Below are 22178 nucleotides of genomic sequence, written 5' to 3'. Positions count from 1 at the left end.
GATTGGACTTAGAAAAGGTTCCATTTATGCAAACGAAACTTTTATTTACTAAGCCTACCTAATTGCTGCATTTTCAACATGGACAGCTGGGGTAAAGGTAAAGGGGCCCATGACCGTTAAGTCCAGTCGCGAACGACTCTGGGGTTGCAGCGCTCATCTCGCTTTACTAGCCAAGGGAGCCGACATTTGTCCGCAGACAGTTTTTCCGGGTCATGTACCTAGCATGACTAAGCCGCTTCTGGCGAAACCAGAGCAGCGCACGTAAACGCTGTTTACCTTCCCGCCAGAGTGGTACCTATTTATCTACTTGCACTTTGACGTGCTTTCGAACTGCTAGGTTGGCAGGAGCAGGGACCAAGCAATGGGAGTTCACCCCGTCGCGGGAATTCGAACTGCCAACCTTCTGATCGGCAAGCCCTAGGTTCTGTGGTTTAGACCACAGAGCCACCTGTGTCCCTGGACAGCTGGAGAGGGAAGGGTTAATCATCTCCTTGCCACTTCAACAGAGGCTCGTGTGTGTGTGTGTGTGTGTGTGTGTGTGTGTAAGAAAGCAAGCTTTAATCAAGGTTTGCAATGGTACAAGTACAGGTCCCTAAGGTGAGGCTATAGAGTTCAAGAACAGCACCAGAGGCCAGATGAAACCTATGAGGGGTGTGGTCTGCTGTCAGCAGCAGAGAAATCACCAAGTTCTTAGTGATAGAATGGGGTCGGCCCCTATGGCTCCACCTGCTGCTCAGCCTCCCCTCATGGGACGCGCGTGGCGCTGTGGTCTAAACCACTGAGCCTCTTGGGCTTGCTGATCGGAAGATCGGCAGTGAGCTCCCGTTGTTCTGTCCCAGCTCCTGCCAACCTAGCAGTTCAAAAGCACATCTGTGCAAGTAGATAAATAGGTACCACTGAGGCGGGAGGGTAAATGGCGTTTTTGTGTGCTCTAGTTTCCGTCACGGTGTTCTGTTGCAGTTTAGTCATGCTGGCCACATGACCCAGAAAGCTGTCTGCAGACAAACGCCGTCTCCCTCGGCCTGAAAGTGAGATGAGCGCCGCAACCCCATAGTCGCCTTTGACTGGACTTAACCGTCCAGGGCTTTACCTTTACCCTGGCTTGTTGACACCCTCCCCTAGTGCTACGCAATCTCTAGGGGGAGAGGACAGGATGGGGCAAGACAGAGAGCCAGCAGAACTGTCCCCCTTGTATTGGGGTACCCATCCTTCCTCTTGGGCTGTTCCCCACATATGACTTCCTCTGCCTCTCCTTCCTCCTCATCTAACAGCAACTGCTGCCGCAGCCTCAAGCCAGTAATCAACTAACATTACAAAAAGGTTCATTCATAGGAATAGGGCCTCCCCCCCCCCCCAGCATAATTGTTGCACAAGCAGGCCGGGGGGGAGAAAGAGGTGGCTTTAATAAAATGGGTGACCTTTATCAGCTGTGGTTACACCCTTCCCAAAATGCTATACGAGCAGAAATACAGGTAGGATTCAAATTGGCTGATGCAGTTCTCTAACAAACAATCAAAAAGGTGTACAGAATTGTGCAAACAACACCCCAAGATGCATTATATTAAGGGAAATTATTTACATTAGGGAAAAGACATACTTTAGGGAAAATACATACCAATATGCTGACAGATTTCCATAAGGAGCATTACAAACTGATGCCAAGGTCACCTTGAGGCACATGTAAAATGTGGTTCGTAAGTGAATTATTATTAATCATCATCCCAAGTGAGAAACCAAAATTGACAAGAGTCACCTGTTGTGACATTTAGCCCAGTTTCCTGGTTTCCAAAAGTGGCTATCTGGAAATGCTTCTGGAAACGCGAAAAGCAGGACATTAAGGGCAATAAGCTTCTCCCAGTTGTTCTCCACTCAACTGGCAATTCAGAGGTATACTGTTCCTGAATTTGGAGGTTACTAGCTATACATGGACCCATTCTCCTTGATGAAACCTAGTTTCTGTCCACATAGTCTAGCCTTGTCCAAATTTGTCGTTTTTGTTCCCTGGCACTGCAAAGTCTCACTCGCAAAGCTATAAGACTCACAGTCCCCTACCTGTAGCACTTCCACAATTTCAGCCACTATATTCCAATATTTTTCACACCTATTTCATAACTCCCTCGCTGCCATATCTTGTGCTGTCACTACATGAGAGATTGTGGTGTAGACAAGCAACTGTAGAATTATACAAGTCAGCTTTACAAATGACTTTTTTCCGCTTTTGGTGCAGAATTCCAGGAAATGGTGCTCTCCTAAGGCGTTGAAAATGACCACACGTGTCAGGAGAACTGAGGCATCTATAGGAGACGATCTTCCGAAAGCTTGTAAACCCATGAACCCATTGCTAATTTTCTTTTTCTCTTGACTGTGTGTCAATGGTTTATAGATTTAATGAGGTATTGCTACACTAGTTAATAAAGGCGATGTCATGCTAGTGTAGACCTTGGTCATTGTCTCATCAGTCACTGCACTGAAAATTACCTATATATTCTTGTTCTTTTGCCCTAGCCTATCCTTCTGACCTAGAGATGGGGCAAATGTGGCTCTCCAGGTATTGTTGAACTACAACTCCCATCAGGTCTGACCGTTGACCATGCTGGCTGGGACTGGTAGAAAGTGGGGTACAACAACATCTGGAGGTCATGGGTTCCCCATTCCTGTCCCAAACAATATTCCAAAATGTATAGCGGATATATTATGGTGAGTGTGATTTTTGATACCCAGACTCAAATCTCAAAATCTATTTTGAAAAGCTCGTGGTCTTAGCAAAGGATGTTCCACAAAGTGGGCTTTGTTGGGGACCAATGCTGTAAAATTAAAAAGCCATTCCCACAACAATTCATGTTTTTGCAGTCAATCTTCATGTCATCATAGACATTAAGATCAGTCCCTATTTCTGGCCCACGTTTCTGGTGAATTACAGTCCTTGTTTTGGTCTCTTACGAATGCCCTGCTTAAATTTTGAATGGTTGCCATTCTTCAGTATGTAATTTCCTCCCCAGGGTCCCTAGACGTTAAGTAAGAAATTGCTGGATGTAGCCCAAGCACACTCATTTAATTGCATACACATGAACAATTAAGGCAGAATGCTGTACACAGGCTTTTCTCTTGTACAATGTAGCTGCAGCTAAGCTAACTGTTGGCCACACAACAGGTAGGTATGAGGGAAAGATTTCATTCAGTTCACATTTAAATGTGACTCTAGCAAATTGTCACTTTTCACAACAATATGAGACCCCCAAACAAAGCCATCCTTTGAAATTCACATCCATCCAGTTTTTGCAATGCAGTTCTCCAACCAGATGCTTACAATAAAAATGCATATATGTGGTTATATACTAATAATTTATTATTTATACCCCAGCCACTCTGGACAGCTTCCAACAAAATATTGAAATTACATTAAAACATCAGTCATTAAAAGCTTCCCTAAACAGGGCTGCCTTCAGATGTCTTCTAAAAGTCAGATAGTTGTTCATTTCCTTGACATCTGATGGGAGGGCGTTCCACAGGGGGGCGCCACTACCAAGAAGGCCCTCTGCCTGGTTCCCTGTAACCTCACTTCTCACAGTGAGGAAACCACCAGAAGGCTCTCGGCGCTGGACCTCAGTGTCCGGGCTGAACAATGGGGATGGTTGCAATGTGCAGAAAAATAAAGATATTGGTGAAAATACAATACAAAAATGCACTATATTAGGAGAAACTGCATATAAAATAACATAGAAAAATGTGTTTATTAGGACAAATTTGCACCAAAATGCTTAAGAATTTTCATGAGGATTATTTGCCCCCAAATTACTGCATTTAAGATTGGAAAAATTAGAAACCTAGAGAGCTGAAAGTGAAAGAACCTGCTGTCCCTCATTGAAGGACATATTGCTTGCATGAAGGGGCATCATAAGATGCCCAACAGAGCAATCCACTTGCCCCATCCCTGGTGTCATGCACCTGGCCTAGCCAACCCCTGATGTCCACAGGCTGAGCTCGGAAGAGGAGACCCCGATCACAAGCAACTGCTAATGCACAGGCTAGCTTATGACTGGGCTCCCTGATTGCACTGACATCCTAATTGTATGGAGGCCCTGAGTGAGAGCAGCTGTGTACATATAAGGCGTCTCTTCAGATATCTGTGCTCAACATGCAGATATCAGGGGCCACCACTAATCTGGCCATGCAACATGAGAGCTGGCAGTCCAGTCATCATGTGATAACCCTTCACATAAATAACCCTCCTTCATATGTTACTTATTTCAAATATATCCTTAAATGGATTTGCATCAGGGTTGGGGGAGGTGATGCTGTTTTTTTCCCCTGCACCATTTTCCTATGAGAAACAGCTGCCCCTGTTTCTACTCTTTGCCGCTGAAGGTGCTATTTGTAGTACGTATATATATCATCACCATGGGGCAACGACAAGCTTTGGGAGTGCTATTCCACCAGGAAAGCAGCACAGGGCAAAAGGTTTAACCCTTCTCTGTGCCACAGCCCTAATTCAGAGTGTGGGACCCTGATTGCTTTTTGTTAATAAAATGGTGTGCTTTTCCTAAGCACACTATCTGCTACTTTAAAACATACAGTTTGACCCTAAGATGTACTATTTCTATTGGATGGTCTGCATCATATTATGTCTTGGTTTTATACCACTGTATCTGCCATTGCTCTTTCCTCCACAACAATTCTAGGAATTGTACTTTGGTGATGTTGCTAGGGCTCCTGTGTTAAAGAAACCTTCAAATGTATGCTGTGTACATGGCCTTCAAGTTTTACCCTTACCTTACCACTCCACTTCCTGTTCTGCATTACCACCACTGCTCTGACCAACATCTGCAGGTCCCCTAAATCATATCAGAGATAATAATTTAAGTAGTTTATGTCTATAGCATGGATATATCCATAGCTGTCAACTTTCAGATTTGAAAATAAGGGATCAGCAGCCTCACCTGTCCCGGGGACAGTCTACGGGATATCTAACAATCCAGGATAGCAGCGGGAAATGGCGCTGGAATAAGGGAATTTCCCACAAAAAAGGGGAAGGTTGACAGCTATGGATAGATCTGAGGGACTTCCTGCTTTTTTGTGTGCGTCCTTCTCCCCCACTTTTTTCCAGTCTTTGCTGCAGGAGAAGAGGTATTGCTATTTAGTTTCCTGTTTGATCACCACTCCTCACCAACAACAATTGCTAGTTTCTTCAAAATAGCAGTGGCAGTGTTGAATATGCTTTTTAAAAAAATGCTCAATAACATTTGACTGTGTAAACACTATAGCTTTAAAGCACAGAGTTATAATTCCCAGCAACCCTAAACGAAATACAGTGTACAGAATTCTTGGAGGGAAAGGATGTGCTTGCAATGTGCTTCAAAAATATTCTGTGTACATGGCCTTCAGGTTTTACGCTTCCTGCTCCAGTTCCTGTTCTGCATTACCACCACTGCTCTGACCAACATCTGCAGGTCCCCTAAATCATATCAGCCTGTTCTTGGTCATAGGAATGTTGTGAGTCTTAACAGTTTATAATGTAGAATGCTAACTCCTGAACCAAAAGGGTAAATATAATCTTCCGCCCTCTTGCTTAAGGAAGTTGGGAGTTCTTTGTAAGAAGACTTTGCTGGACTGAGTGCAGGACTACTAAATTTCTGAAACATTTGCATGGGCATCTCTGCCAGGCCAGCAAATCCCTGACACACCCTCCACTGTTAGACCACTGTTTTGATTTTCTACTGGTGGTGCGCTTTTATGACTCAACAAGTTGTCTTGTTGGTTGAACCAAAATGAAAAGATGTGTTCATATGTGACATTAAAATGTGTTTTGAGTCTCCCTTATGCTTCTTTGTGTAGCGAATAAAACAGAAGAGAAACGGTATATACAATGCCACCCACGCTGGTTTTAGATTTGTGTTCGGATTGGATTAAAACAAAGAAATTGCAGTCTTTCCAAGGTAGTAGAAACCATGGTAGAAAACAATAAAAGCTTTTGGTGTGCTCTTCACATTTGGAACTGAAGGCATTTTGTCAACTAACTGGTGCAATTAACTGATTAACATCTTGTTTCATTTGCATTTCTGTAACAAGGTAGAGTCTGATGGTGTAGGCTTAAATTCGCCTATCCGTTCACATTAAAAATGCATCCGGAAGTCAGTTCCTTCTTGAATTAAAAAAATGTTCACCAAACTTAAGGGAAAACTGATGACCTGGAGACGCCAGCTTTCAAGGGTGATGGGAGCAGGGGGGCCAAAGTTTGTGCGCAGAAAGTCAGAAGGAGATGGGAGCAGAGCCAAACACAGTGGCCGCATAGCTCTAATGGGCAGTGGCCCTTCCTTTGCCTCCTGCTGCCAACACCACCGGTGAGAGGCTGCTTTGACCCACCTTCTTCTCCATGGCAGGAGGAGGAGCCTCCATGTTTTTGGGACATTGGGGGGCCCAGCTCCCACCCCTAAAATATTGGGGGGGCCCAAAAGCTGGCACACCCCTGCCTGGAGAAGGGTTTCATATCAAAATCCTCCCCTAGGAAAATCTCCTTTACAGCACACAGCTAAGATAATCTGAAGAACCTTATTTATGATCTGACATTCAAGGCCATCCCTGTCTCAGAAGAACAAGATCAAAGATTCAATAGCATCTCCAGTCAAATGTACAGGCAAACCTGATGCATGTTTATTTAGAAGTAAGGCCCACTGTGTTCAATGGGACTTACGCCCAGGTGAGTGGGCATAGGACTGTGGCCCCACCAAACCCAATGGGGCTTATTTTAGAAAAATAAACATGTATAGGATTATGCTGCGATACGTTTCTCTTACACATTTTCCATGGACATACACATCACTGCTATAAGTGCCCTAATGGCTTTGGGTTAGTTCAACAGAGGGGCATTGCCGGCAGTTTTCCATATAAACAGAAGGATAGTGCTTGAATTATGAGGGTCTAGACTCAGGCAAAGTGCAAAATAGTTTGAAGTCCATGGGAGGGAATTTCAGGACTTGATTCTTGTTACTCTAGAGCTGTACTAACTCCAGCTTTTAAGAGTTCTTTGGTCAAGGTACCCTCCTGTAAAGTAAGGCCAAGTAAGGCAATATAGAATCTATCTTTGCCCTCTTCTGTGTGACGGCTTTCAAGGTGCTTGAAGAAGGCTGTCATGCAAGTTTATGCAGATGGCTCCTAATCTATTCCTTGTACTTCTCTTAACACATAATCCTCTTAGTAGAGAATGGTGAAGAAATTCAATTTCATTTGCATTTAAAACCGATGTTCTCAAATTCACACTTTCCAAAACAATATGGGAACCAAACCACAGCCATTCTTCAGAATTCACACAAATCCCATTTTTGTGATGCAGTTCTCTAACCAAACGTTTACAAAAATGAATCCTTGAGTGGGGAATGTGCATAGAAATGAAAGTACTAGTGAAAACAACATACAGAAATGCATTATGTTAGGAAAAATGTGTGCGTTGGTTAAAACAACATACAAAAATGTGTTTATTATGAAGAAATTCACCCGGAAATCTTTTCATGAATATTTTTTTTAATCAAAAATCGCGAATTGCTGCAGAAATGTGAAGAACTGAATTTAAGATTGGAAAAAATGAGAAACTGGGTGTTGAAACTGACAGATCCTTCCATCCCTACCTTTTGGTATATGAATAGACTGTATTCTTTATTGCACAACAAGCCAAATTATACAAGAGAAGTAAGTACAAAATGCAACAACCTATTAAAAAAAAATTGGAATACCCTCCAGCAGCCAGTACTAAGGCACTGCTCTTCAGCAGCTATCCACAAGCAATCACTAACTTGCAGGCCAGGGCCACACACGGCCCCCTCCTCTGCTCAGGTGAGCTACCAAGAAAGGAGACCACACAGCTGACTGGGATCGAATCAGGCCACAACTTTTATTGACTACAGATGAAGTGGTTTGGCATAGCCATTGGGTAAGCATTTGTTTTGGGGGCTGCTTACCAGAAATGACATCAAGGTCAACCCGGCAGCAGGGATTCCTATAACTTACATCAAATAGGGGGACCCCCACAAGGATCACAGCCTCTAGGAGCACTGAGTCCCAAGACCCCTGTCTGGGCAAATGGACAGAGGCAACTCCATCAAGGATCCCTTTAATGGGATAACCTATTTCTGGAGGAGAAAGGGAGGGTAAAACCTCGCAGGCTGATTTAAATCCCCCAGGAGCAGACCCAAGGGATGGGGCAGAGGAAGGGGGTGTAGTGAGGGCGGGTCTCCCTGGGTGTAACCACGGGGGGGGGGGCTGCAGCGCACCCGAGTCACGCATCTCTCCTGGGAGTGACACGGTGGCTTGGGCACCCACAGGCCCCACACTGCCCCAAACGGTCTGCCCCCCACCTCCCCCTCAGCTGTAGGGCGGCTGAGTGGAAGGAGGCAGGAAGACTCCTCAGAGGCCCCGCCCCTGTGCACAGCTGGCCCCGCCCCTGGATGCATGGCATGTGCGCCATCCCAGGCACCCAATCGGCTTGCTCCGCCGCTGTCAAGAGAAGCCTGATTGTTCCCTCAAGCCTGTCCCCAGAGAGCCGTCTGCGCTAGCCCGCCATTGGCCAATTCGCCATGCTGATGCAGAGCAGGAATTCAAGCCAGGAGCACAAGCCTAAGCTCTTGCCCTGGCAAGAATCAGACCCCAACACATAGCCCTGCATCACTGGGGGGCTGGCTGGCTGTCCTGCAAAGCTGCCACATCCCTATAAGATGGTAAGTGGAATTATCAATCAGGCCTTATCTTTAAAAAGACAGGTATAAAGGTAAAGGCACCCCTGCCCGTACGGGCCAGTCGTGTCCGACTCTGGGGTTGCGCGCCCATCTCGCTTAAGAGGCCGGGGGCCAGCGCTGTCCGAAGACACTTCCGGGTCACGTGGCCAGCGTGACAAGCTGCATCTGGCGAGCCAGCGCAGCACACGGAAACACCGTTTACCTTCCCGCTAGTAAGCGGTCCCTATTTATCTACTTGCACCCGGGGGTGCTTTCAAACTGCTAGGTTGGCAGGCGCTGGGACCGAGCAACGGGAGCGCACCCCGCCGCGGGGATTCGAACCGCCGACCTGACGATCGGCAAGTCCTAGGCACGGAGGTTTTACCCACAGCGCCACCCGCGTCCCTAAAAAAAAAAAAAAAGACAGGTATCACTTGACTATTATTATATTCTAGGTACGGTCGACCCTAATGGGAAAATGGCCCACGCAGCATGGAGTTTATGTCCAGCTATAAATTTCTTTGGCTTCTTTTTATTTTAACAGACCATAACTGAGAGGATATTATTTCTTTATAATATTTTTATCCTGACTTACCACAACGCAAAATCATTTTATAAATATGCATACATATAAACCAACATATCTATACACTAACAACACTCAAAAAGAAGCAGATCTTAACAAACGCCAGCAGTGGCTTAAAAAAACCACACACAACCATTACGCAGCAGCATGTATCCTTAAAAAGGTATTTTAAATAAAGTACATTTTATGGTGCTGAAATGAACAGAGAGTGGGTGGCAAGAAAGCGCCTCCTAGGAATCTATTCTGTAGCCTGGGGATTAGCACTGAGAAGGCCTTCCTCCATTAGGTAATCATCCACTTGTGGGATGTATTAAAGGGAAGTCTTCTTTCTGCACATAACTGTTAGTCTCTTTCTGCACAAAACTGCTCCATTTTGGGGAAGCCTTGTTCCTCCTTTCTCTTGCTTTCTGAGAAGTTTTGCTTGTAGGCTTTTCCCTGCTTTTGCACACACTGTACGAACCTGCTCTTCATGCCTAGCTGATCACATCTACAGAACTTGATTGTTACATTGTCTCATGCTATGATCAATCATTAGTAACAGACATCCCAAGCCCATGGAAAACAAACTGTACCTGCTCTCTATGCCTAGCTGACCACATCTACAGAACTTGATTGTTATATTGTTTGTGCCATATTAATTTCTAGTTACAATTCAATTAGGAGGCTTCATGCCTGTCCAAGTCTAGTTCCGATTCCCAGCCTTTACTCCATCAATGATAAATGATCACATGTAATCCCCACCTCTCACATGTAATTCCCACCTTATGCTTATGTATCAGCCAATCAGCGACAAGCACACCTGTGGCAATGCTTGTAATATTCAATAAAAGAGGCTCTCAGGGGTCCGCCCAGACAGACGCCTCATGTTACACCTGCCTCTCGTCTCCTGTGATTTTTCCTTTCTACAATGTATCTTCACTGAAGCAGTCAAATACAACATTTACTGTTTCCTAGAGTGGACACACAGGGGAATGTTGCTCCAGACAGGGAGGAGTTCCTGTCATACCTGCTCAGAAGCATCCTCCGCCTGTGTGTGACCAGGTAGATGGGCATAACCCTAGCAGACCCTACAAAAGGGCTAGCCAGCAGCATACAGCTGATCCTTTCAGAGTATGGAAGCCACAAGGTAGAAAGTCTGAGGCCTAGCTCAGACTTCTTTTCTCTACAAATGTAACTGTTAACCACAAGATAAAGCCTGCCTTCAGGATACTACCATGTACTGAATGTAAGTCAACCTTACCATTACTTTGAAAGAAGACTGTCAAGTTATTATTATTTTTAAGAGGGAAATACAGTGGTACCTCGGGTTACATACGCTTCAGGTTACAGACTCCGCTAACCCAGAAATAGTGCCTCAGGTTAAGAACTTTGCTTCAGGATGAGAACAGAAATCGTGCGGCGGTGGCGCAGTGGCAGCGGGAGGCCCCATTAGCTAAAGTGGTACCTCAGGTTAAGAACAGTTTCAGGTTAAGAACGGACCTCCAGAACAAATTAAGTTCTTAACCCGAGGTACCACTGTAAAGGGGAAATTTACCAGGAACATTCCAATCTGGACAAGCCAGACTGGATTGCTTAACTTAAATTATTCTAACGAATCCATCAACTTGCTTCCAGCAATGTGCAAGGGAAGGTGCTCTGCTACATGCTCACTAGTGTGAGTGGGGAGGGATAATATTTAATCAATATATCTTCTCCTACTTTCCACAACATTCCCACACCGCTGGATCTCCATTAGAATGTAATGGATATATCAAGGACCACCCATATTCCCTTATATTCCTGCCTCATCACTGAGGTCTTCAGGGGAGTCAGCATCAGTGGTCCCTTGTGGCTCAGATGCTTGGCTTGTACATCCACCAGGAGTCATGCATTCAGTATTGTGGGCTCAATTTTATGGAACTCCCAGGTGAGGTCAGATGCCCCCTCCCTACTGAACTTCTGGTGCCAACTGAATATTTTTTTGTTTATTCCAGCAGGCATTTTAATTGAAGTCCAATGTTATGGTTCAATCCGTTTTTATCTTTTCTGCATTGTACACCACTTCGCAATTGTTAAGCGGTATACATAAGCTGTTTAAATAAAAGAAAGACATAAAATAATCAACATAGGGAGCTGTCTTATACCAGGTCAGTGGATTTCCAAGCTCTCAAGCAGAGATATGCCATCACTTGTTTCTTGGTCTATTTAACAGGAGGTGCCAATAATTAAATCTGGAACCTTCTACATGCAAAGTATCTGCTCTCTCATTAAGGCACGGTCCTTCTCCAGTGGAAAGGCTTGAGGAACTCAGAACAGGGTTTTGGATGATGATCTCAGTAAAGAGGCACCATAGAAAAAATAATAAAGGATCTTCTCCAAATATTGTTTCACAGTTCCAGAGATCAAAGCATTGCTATTCGTGACAGGCATTCTTTTAAGTATGTGCATTGGGGTAAGGGGTAGATAAATCTTTAATTAAGACTGTTTGCCTTTAAGTGACATTACGTAGTGAAATATACTTGGAGTCGTGTAGTGATTTCATGCTCTTTATTGCAGCTCGTAAAACAGTGAATGAATTTCCCCCCAAACCTCTGGCTTTATATACATTATTTACACAATGGTTCCTGTCTGATTGGCTGATTCTGCTTCCCTCCTGGAGCCTGACTGGTCTTTTCCTGCAGGCCAATCAGTTGTTGCATTCTAGGATCCTACCTGCCTATTGTTCTAGGATCCAAGCTTAGTACATAAGTTTCTCTGAAATCCACCCAGTCATATGAGATCTACCATTTCCAACTCAAACATCACAAATGAGAAAGCACAAGTATAGACCTGAAGCAAATGTTCCCAACATTTTTACATACTTCCTCTTGCAGGAAATCCAAGACACAAAACAATCTGCCAGGAACTTATTGTTTGCTGTTTTCCCACTGACTGAACATGCAGCAATGTTTGCTGAAACACATTTTTTCCCCATATTTGAGTTTTGTTGTAATGTAAAACATTGGATATATTCAAATGCCATTGTTTAGATTTATGTAGCAAGAAAACAACCTGCTAGACACTTGCGGCTGCCATATTTCAAAAAGTCAAAACCAGGACACCCCAAAAGTTATCGAGCTTTTTTTGGACATATGGCAGCCCTAATTCAACCATCTTCCCAGTCTCTGCTGGTTCAGACAAAGTCAGAATACTGGCCTTGCAGTATGCTAAGGCAGCAGCTTGTCTTTCAAGTTGTGTTCCTAGGAACCTAGATTCTTCAAAAGCTTTTCAGGGACAGCCAAATGTTAGGAAATCAGACATTTCCAGGTGGAAAATAGAGGACAGAGGAATTTTAAAAACAGGGATCAAATCGGCGATAGCTGGAGAAATAGGCACCTACAGTATACTTGGAAAAGAAGGGACAAGGGTTATTGGAGAACCAGATTCTTCATTTTGCAACTCTGCTATAAGAAGCAACATCAAACTGCTGACTATAATTTCACACTTTTACCAACGCTTTTAGACCACAGGCTGTCAACGAACTATTTGACCAGTCAACTATATTTGTTTACTGCTGTCATCTCCGACACCCAGAGTGATTTATGGGGTATTTTTCTGTTATGTCTGATATTCTCTAGCTGATGGAAATGCTGCAAATAGTGTCTAGAAACACAGTCAGCAGAACTTAAGTCACAGTGTCCTGCTGTTTATTAAATTATTCCTATTCCCCCCCCCCAAGATCTATGCTTCACCCATACCAAACGCTAAAACAGGAATAAAGTTGTTTTTCATTCTCTGATGCTGCCAGAGGTAACCCACTGTCACAATTCATTTTAAATACATTTGACAAGCACTTTAATTTTGTGTAATGGGAAGGCTAAGAATCAAATTTCAGACAGGGGAACTATCTAATATCGCTCTGCAAATGTCAAGGTTTGGTGTTACTATGCACACAATTAAGAAGATGGGGTGAAATTGGAACCACAATCATTCTTTCCTCCTAATGTTAATTTGTACACTAGCATTGCAGTAATCTGCCTAATCTTGTAATGGTTTATACAGTAACTGCTTATGAAAAGCCTGTGTCATCCCAGGACATCTTTATTTTATTTTATTTTACAACCACGGCGTAATGCCCTCTATCTTGGTGTTTACTGTGTAGTTCCTAAACCACAAAAAAATTTTTACACCATATTACCTGATACATACATGGCCAGAACTGTGTCTGGCATTCTACCATAACTATTGCCCAAATCACCCCGTTGCCCTAACTGCTCCTCTAAAGGGGACCTCAGTTTCTGTTCCTGCTCAAAATCATTCCTCTCTTATAACGTTTGTTGATGGGGAGCACTTTAAAGAGCAGCTTGTTCTACATACATAGGGTCCCCCTATGATGCAAACCCTTATACAGTACAATTGAGGTTCCATATCTCAGGAGGAGCATTTGTATGTACAGCAAACTCACCTGTAAAAATTCCTCACCACCAGGTGTGGATAGCAGGGACATGATGGCAGAAGCAGTGCCAGCAGGCACAGTCACCCCCTCACGCAACTGTAAATTGTAACAGAGGACCAAGAAATCTCAACTAGAAGTGGGCATTTAGTGTCACCATTCCCATGCTGCAGGACAATTTTCCTGCAGAGAAGCAAACAGGCATCCTCACTTTTTTTAGGTGTCTCTTGAAGACTTTTTTTATGCTGGCTGGCTTTTGCACTTCTTTTCTTCTGTAAGCCAGTTGCTTTAATTGTATTGCTTTTGTTGGGCTTTCTATTTTATCATTGTACATGATTATTGGTTCGTTTGTTTTTTAATTATTATTTTTGTGTTGCAGTTTTGTGTTGTGAACTGCCTTGAGATCTGCAGGTATAGGGCGGTATACAACTTTGAGAAGTAAAATGGATAAATAAATTATATTTTATAATATGCTCGTATAGAAAGGAGCATCCAACCCTCATAGGGCTTATAGGGAGGCAAAAAAATCAGGGGTTATCCCAGATAAATAGTGTTCATTGAGCTATATAATTTGGGCCAGCGAGATGGAAGTGCTTAAACCCAAATTCGTGCTTGGCTGTGAAGCTGATAGGGGTGACATTGCATCAGTCGCTATCTCAGCCTGCCCTTACCCAACAGGAACATCCAACTTACCTCACAGGCTTGTTCTGATGAGAAAATAGCAAGAAGGAGAAGCCTTTTACATTATATTTCTTGCTCATGCTTATGAAAGTTCCCATTCTATAAATTTTACTTGCCCCTTTTCCCAGCAACTTCCCTACAATTGTTCCTCTTTGGTTTCTATTTCAAGACAAGATTCCTGTCGCGACAGTTGCTGCAGGAAATGCTTCCAAGGGACCCATAGGAGATCTTTGCCTTTTTCAAGGGCTTGAAACTCCAGAGGACTAACAGACTTTAGCTGAGGTGATTTGGCATTAATAAAATTTTAGGGAAGTGGAAAGAGAGGGAAGTGGCTGCTGAGAAGAAGAAGAAAAATCCTCCTGAGTTGTGAACTGCCCTGAGATCTACAGGTATATGGCAATATATAATTGAAAAAATGATAATAATTACAAATGTTTCTGAGGAGAGACCTCTGGAGATGGTGAAGAGCGAACCGGGTAGAATATACTTTCCCACTATGATACAGAGAAAAGGCACAAAAGTATCTACTCAAGAGGAGATGGTATCTACTCTGGCACCTGAAAGCACAGGGGCATCGAAGAATCAGAGTGCCCTCTATTTCTCCAATGGAAATAATGTCTGATACGGAAGGGGGGGCATGTCTTCTTCACCTCCTTCTTCGCTACAATATATCCATTTATTTCCAATTGTCAATGTCAAAAGGGACTAAAATTCATAGAAAATCAACGTGCCAATTTGCTCAATTTCTCTAGGACTCCATGACACCTCCTCTGTCCTCCATAATCCCTCAAGCAAGGTGTCAAGACCCTAATCCTGTCAAATCACTCTGCCAAGCCTTTCCTCGGGCAATGCCAGGTGGCAGACCATGCATACATGGACCATTGTCTTCTCATGAGGTACTCAGGATGTGCTTATCTGCGCATATCTCCAGCTCTGCATATTCCCCCCTCCCTCCTCCATATGTTAATCTGTGTAACCCAACCTCTTCTTAATGTATTCATGATGTAACTGGGATGTATTTTGCACTGTATTCTGGGACATGGAGGGAAGTTTCAAAAGTTCATGTCACCCCTTTCTCGCTGTTCAATGTCGTCTTGAACCTGTTGCGCAATAAACTTGGAGATCTTCTGCAGTTTGCTCCTGTCTCCGGCTGAGCTCATTTTCTTCCGCAGGGACCTGCGGACTTAGTCCGACGAGCTGGGTGGCAGAGTAGCCCCGCACCCAGATTTTACCATAACATGTCTAATGGGGTTACTTCCTAAAAAATAGGTGCAAGATTGTAGCCTTTCTTTCCTTTCCCCTGCAGAGTGTACTAACAGAAGATTTTGGCGTTTTGGCCTAGTTCTAAGGTGCTACATGCTTCCGTCTGCTCATGGCAGGTGCATGCATTGTCCTCCACACAAATACAAAACCCTCGAGTGCCTCTAGCCACAGGGCGCAGCATCTTCCAATAGCATCAGACTTAACTGGTTTTTATTTTTGCTAAGACCAGATCTTAAGCAGCATTACCACTTTCCTGTCGCTGGCAGCGACCCTGGTCCAAAGGGAAACCTACGGAGTCACAGTTCTTAGCACGTCCAGCGAAACATTTCATTACGAAGGGCACCAACAGTAACACTGTCTTTAAACCGATGTTGCGAATGACACATCAGCCGCGCACGAAATCCCTTTGTATCAGCACCAGATTTACAACATTTTTGTCTTATGATTAAGAACCTGAGGGGGTGGGGAGGTGTTTGCTGGCCAAATCCTAGGCGCTGATAATGCATCGCAAACGATCATCCGAATGAACTGGTATGCCAATCCCATTCTGACGAAAGGTGGAGGGAAATGGAAATTACACATTCGCTGGGAAACATTTATGGGAGATAAACACCTGCAAATGCCTGTATGCTTCCTCTTTCTGACTATGCTTGTTTTGCTGCCACTTTTGCGTGCTGGAAAAAAAAGTTTAAAAACCCGTAAATGAAAATAATAATAATAATAATAATAATAATAATAATAATAATAATTAGTAAGTGTGCCAGGATTGCAACCTGAGCCAAGCAGAGCTCAACCCTAGGCCACACCAACTAACCAGGGTCCCTCTGAGCATGTGCAGAGTGCCTCTCCTTGGCATAGCTGTCAACTTTTCCCTTTTCTTGCGAGGAATCCTATTCGGAATAAGGGAATTTCCCTTTTTTAAAAAAGGGAAATGTCGACAGCTATGCTCCTTGGGTTCCTGTTTAGCGTTTGAGTACATTGAGGACCCCCCCCCCGGGTATAGGGCGGCATATAATTTCAATAAATAAAAATAAGTAATTTGGAGGGAGAAACACAAAAGCACGAGAAAGCCTTTCTCCCCTCCTTCCTCGCTTCTCAGGCGCCTCAGACCTTGGCAGAGACACCGACCACCCCCACCCCCTTCAAGGCCGCCCTCTCGGCCTCTTCGCCCCGCGGCCCTCGCGGCGAGGGAACCGGGAGGCGAAGGGAGCAGGCCCGGGTCGGCGTCGCATCCCTTCCGGGGCGGACGAAGCGGCGGAAGTGTCGGGGGCGGCGAGGCGCGGATCGGTGCCCGTGAGGGGAGCTCCTTGGCCGGCAGCGGCAGGCGCCTGAGAGCCGCTCCCCCCGCCTCCTCCTCCGATGGTCGGCTGCGGCGGCGTCGGAGTCAGGCGGGCCCAGCAGGCGAGGCTCTCCCTTCAGGCCCAGGATGGCGGCGTCCGGGGGAGCCGGGCAAGAGAAGCAGCTGGCGCCGGCCCTGCTCAGCTTCTTCATCTACAACCCGAGGCTGGGCCCCAAAGAAGGCGAGGTAAGGGGGCGAATTTGGAGGTGGTGGGGAGAGAGAAAGCGGCCCCTCAGTCTGAGGGGCGAAGGCTGCGAAACTGGGGGGCGTGACAGGCTCCGAAGAGGGAGGGGAAGCGTCCTTATTGTTGTCGGTTTTATTGCTCTCATTTACTCTCCTTCGTTTCTCCCTTTAAAAAAATAAATAAATCGATTTTTATTGGATTTTCCAAAGATAGCAACGCAACGATTTGCAAAGCCAGTCTCAGGAAGGAAATGCAAAGGGGTTTGTTTTCGCAGATGCTCAATGCAGTTAAGCCCGGATCGATATTTAGCGCACGGGTCAACGTCACGTCGGAAACAAGCGAGGCTACGACGTAGCGCGGTGGCTTTTCCGGCTGCCAAGTGAACACGGGAGTAGACAGAGGGGGCAGATCCGAGGAAGGAGTCTCTCAGCCCAAAGACTCTAAAATGACAGGCTGCTTGGCAAATAGGTCGAATCATAATGTTTTGTTTTGTTTTTAAACCAGAAAGGCGTTTTTAAATCTTTTATCTTACGGTGTGTTGTTGTTGTTTTAATTTTCTTATTTTTCAGAAAAGGAAAAGAACCCTCGCATTTAAAAAGAACCTCCTCGCAGGATTAGCATAGAGTTTTAACAGTGAAAAACATCATTTTTGAAAACTTTTTATAAAGAGTGGCAGGAAGCTGCATGCTTGATTAGGCGCAAGAGGGAAGTAAATTAATTAATTGATTGGTGCTATTTAACAGTTGTTAAAGTGCCTACATTTTTCTCTTTAAGCGCCGAACATAAGTTAAAATGTATTTGCCTCTCATATGCTCATATGCATACACATACACATATCTTTTCATCACAATCAAATAATTCGAGAATTCCCCCTTCAAAGGATTCTGGGAACTGTAGTTTGTCAAGGATGCTGGGAATTGTAGATTTGTAGAGGGTATAGCATAGTCTCCGGAATGCCCTTTAAATGTGTTGTACGTGTATGGTGTGTGTTTCATTTCTAATGCAAGCCTATCTAGTGCAACCAATGCATCACCAGGTTTCGAGACTTTTAACTTGTATTGTTGTTGGGTGGAGATGGCAGTAGGACAAGATCCAGGTATAACATTTACTTAAACCTGGGATCTTTGTTGTGTTGTGCATTATTTATTTAAGATGTTTTATATCCTACATTCTAAGAGAGTGTGCTTAGGTGACTAGGAATAAATTCATAAGACAAATTCAAATTACATTAAAAAAAACTTTAATATGGTCATAAAAGAGTACAGTGGGCAGATCAGTTTTTTAAAAAAGCATTGATGAATGAGTGGGGGGGGGGGCTAAACAAAACTGTCTTAAGCAGATAATGGAAAATGAAAAGCAAGGAGACCTATGGCATGGGACGATAGCTATCCTTAGATGTAGTAGCAGTTAACAGTATTATTTCTTAAATTTTCTAGGCATTGTATATACAGTGGACCCTCCGGATACAAATTAAATTCGTTCCGGGGTTCTGTACTTAACCTGAAAAGTCTGTAACTGGAGGCTCCGCTTCTGCATATGCGTGCGGTGCAATAGAATGCTTCTGCACATGCACGCGGTGAAACCCAGAAGTACAGTGGTACCTCGGGTTAAGTACTTAATTCGTTCCAGAGGTCCGTTCTTAAGCTGAAACTGTTCTTAACCTGAAGCACCACTTTAGCTCCTGCTGCTGCTGCCACACTGCCGGAGCACGATTTCTGTTCTCATCCTGAAGCAAAGTTCTTAACCAGAGGTACTATTTCTGGGTTAGCGGAGTCTGTAACCTGAAGCGTCTGTAACCAGAAGTGTATGTAACTCGAGGTACCACTGTATATACTTCCAGGCTTGCTGCGTTTGCAACCCGAAAGTTATGTATCCAGAGCGGTACGTAACTCGAGGGTCCACTGTAGAATAAAAAAGGGCATCCTGCCCTTGCATCTAAAAGACATACAAAAGGTCCTGCTAACAGGCTTTCTGTAGGCCACTGTTGACCACTGTGAGAACAGGTTGCTGGACTACATGGGCCATTGGGCTGACACAGAGGGCCACTTTTTCAGCTATGGTCGTACAGATGACCTTCTGACAGCCCCGAAAATGGGATGCTTTTGTATCTAAAGAGATTGTATTGGCATTCTACATGGGAGTTTCCTTTTACTTTGACAACTGTGGATGTACCTATACTAGTTGGATAATTTTGTCCTGAATAAATAGCTCCTTGTCATCTTCACCTATGTTATAATGTTCATCTACAAATTCCCAGGGTTTTAAAAAATGTTTCTAATAGATGCACTATAGTAAACAACAAAGTAAAATGCACACTGGATTGGGCAGAAAGGCGCTTTTTAAGGATTTGACTGAATCAAAGTGGATTACTATGAAAGGCATACATACTGCAATTACAATGTGAGGTGTCAGGACTTAATTTAGATAACTTTATTTGAACATAGTTATTTTGTATTAATTGTTGCTGTTTACTTTTCTAACTTCAGGAAGAAAAGAAGATTCTTTTTTATTACCCTAATGAAGTTGAAAAGAATGAAAAAATTAGAAGTGTTGGTTTATGTGAAGCCATAGTTCAGTTCACAAGGTACTAAGTTCCACATTTTTGCCTATCCCATTTATTTATGATTTAATTATTTGTAAGGCACCTTAAATGTGTTAGGTGCATTTACAAATAAGCTTTAAAAAGCATGTTGCTAGGCAATCTGGTATTATACTTTTATTAGTTGTAGGTTGTCAGCCAATTTAGAGAAATCTTAGTCAATTAATCATGTAAGTTTTATTTTATTTATTTTTTGCTTTTATAGCATGCCTTTCCTCCAAGGAGCTCAAGGTGGCATAAATGGTTCCTGCCACCTGCTTTTTATCCTCACCTTGTGAGGTAGTTTAGCATGAGAGAGAACGACTAACCCAAGTGAGCCTTGTGGCTGAGTGGGAATTTGAACCTGGGTTTTCCTGGACCTAGTCCACACCCTAATCAATAAACCACACTGGTTCTCACACAGATTATGCTTACATATTGGCAAAACAGTAGTTCTGAAACAAGAACCATGCCTTTTTTGTTCTTTGATGATGCACCTATGTGTTTTAGGAGTCACCATTTAAGAAGAAGCAGGTCTTCTGTTCAATTAATTAGAGTATATATTTAGACTATTTTAAAATCAATTTGTCAATTATATGTTGCATCCCTAGTTAACAGGTAAGGGTTAACACTCCAATGTCTAAAGTGTTCATTCATGTAATATTTTCCTCTTTTAGGACCTTTAGTCCTTCAAAACCGGCAAAATCCCTACACACCCAGAAAAACAGACAGTTCTTCAATGAACCTGAAGAAAATTTCTGGATGGTTATGGTACCTAAATGCATGATACTGTTATATTTAGCATTTATTTAGGATTTATCAAAGCTGCTTTGAGTATTCTAAAGCGGAGAGAGGAGCCTTCTGACTTTACATTGGGAGAAAGCACATCTTCCCCTTTTGAAGATGAATGGAAATATGGAGAGGGGAAGCATAATTTGCTTGTGTTTCCCCTCTCATTGCTTATTTGTAAATGGTTCCCGCAGGGGCAGCCCTACCATTGGGTAATGTGCGGCAGCAAAATTGGGTTGTCATGAAAGGCTGGCAGATTGTTCATTATTTAACGTATTTTTACTGTACTTTTAATGGCAAGGAGGAAGAGAGCTGTTTGTGGAATAATTATCTCCGGTACCAAAATAACTTGACTTTCATTGGCTTGGGAAGTGGGAGTGAGGTGCAGATGCAGGGAAACCATTTGCTGCGCTACCTCAGGCAGCAAAATGTCTTGATCTGGCCCTGAAAGTATCCTTGCACCATAATCCAGCTTCATCATTAGCCTGAGGCTATCCTGTGAACCATATAGCTAAGCAAGGATTAAATCTACATCTCCATTGTCCAGATATTAAACATTGCATGCCACTAGCACCTTCTCAAAGACGACATGAAATTATGCTCCTCAAATACTGTAGTGTTTTGGAGATTATGTAGTGGAAGGGAAGAACTTGAAACAGCACAATTATTTTATGCTTTTCTATAAGTAGCTATACTCAAAAGGCCCTTTGGAATAGAAAAAAAGAACAAAATCAATTACAATTTGCAACACTAAGGCTTTAATATTCTACACTTTCCTGGGAGTAGGTTCTATTGATCTCAGTTCTGCTGATCTCTAGGATTGCATTGTAAAACATCAAAATAAACAATAAAACCATGCAATTAAAACAATTGAAATTTGAAATACTTTATTGTCACTTGTACAACTTGTACACAGTGAGACTACATGAGCACCCCCACTCAGCTCTCTTAGTCTTAATTCCCCTCGTTTACTGACGCACACCCACCAAACCCGAAAGTCAGTTGCCCTGTTGTTATCTTTTCATTCAGCAGCCTAACAGCCCACGGATAGAAGCTGTTCTTTACCCTGTTGGTGCGACTAATGCTTCTATATCTTCTGCCCAAGGGCAGGAGATCCAGAAAGTGCCGGCCACAGTGTGAATCATCCCTGAGAATTTTCCTCACTCTCCTGAGGCAACGTTCTTCCGCTATTTCATCCAGCGGATTCACGGGACAGCCCATAATATCTTGTGCTGTATTTACCACCCTCTGTAGGCACTTCCTATCAGTTGATGTCAAACCAGCGTACCACACCGTGATGCATTATGAAAGGCCATTTTCTATTGTTGACCAGTAGAAGGAGATCATCAAATTAACACAGCATTCGGATAAAACCAAATAAAAATAAAGCAGCAGGCATTAAAAATGCTTTGAACTAGTAGGTATCCAAAGCCTGTTTAAAAGTGGGACGAGAGGGAGCCCGACAGACCTCTCTGTTTGGTTTGGGCTGGGTGTTCATCAGTATGCAGATAACACCCAGATCTACCTCTCTTTTAAATCAGAACCGGTGAAGGTCCTGTGTGAGTGCCTGGAGGCGGTTGGAGGATGGATGGCAGCTAACTGATTGAGGTTGAATCCTGACAAAACAGAATTACTGTTTTTGGGG

The 22178-nt window shown here is 43.7% G+C and overlaps 2 protein-coding genes across 2 annotated transcripts in view; both read left to right on the top strand.

Moving 5' to 3' along the window:
- Window positions 1–16975, top strand: part of LOC310693798 (parvalbumin, thymic CPV3-like) — a gene marked incomplete at its 3' end in the record, with an annotated part of 23801 nt that extends 6826 nt beyond the window's left edge. Inside the window, exon 5 of the mRNA XM_083476176.1 lies at window positions 16743–16975. Coding sequence (XP_083332302.1) covers window positions 16743–16975 — 233 coding nt within the window. The remainder of the gene's footprint in view (window positions 1–16742) is intronic.
- Window positions 16760–22178, top strand: part of CCZ1 (CCZ1 homolog, vacuolar protein trafficking and biogenesis associated) — a 25538-nt gene continuing 20119 nt past the window's right edge. Inside the window, exons 1-3 of the mRNA XM_083474436.1 lie at window positions 16760–17168; window positions 19653–19750; window positions 20422–20515. Coding sequence (XP_083330562.1) covers window positions 17070–17168; window positions 19653–19750; window positions 20422–20515 — 291 coding nt within the window. The 5' untranslated portion in view covers window positions 16760–17069. The remainder of the gene's footprint in view (window positions 17169–19652; window positions 19751–20421; window positions 20516–22178) is intronic.

This window comes from Podarcis liolepis (genome assembly GCF_965112155.1).
Source record: "Podarcis liolepis genome assembly, chromosome: 14".
Lineage (NCBI taxonomy): Eukaryota > Metazoa > Chordata > Lepidosauria > Squamata > Lacertidae > Podarcis > Podarcis liolepis.
The sequence above is the reverse complement of the archived record's forward strand: the minus strand, read 5'-3'. Positions and strand labels throughout refer to the sequence as shown.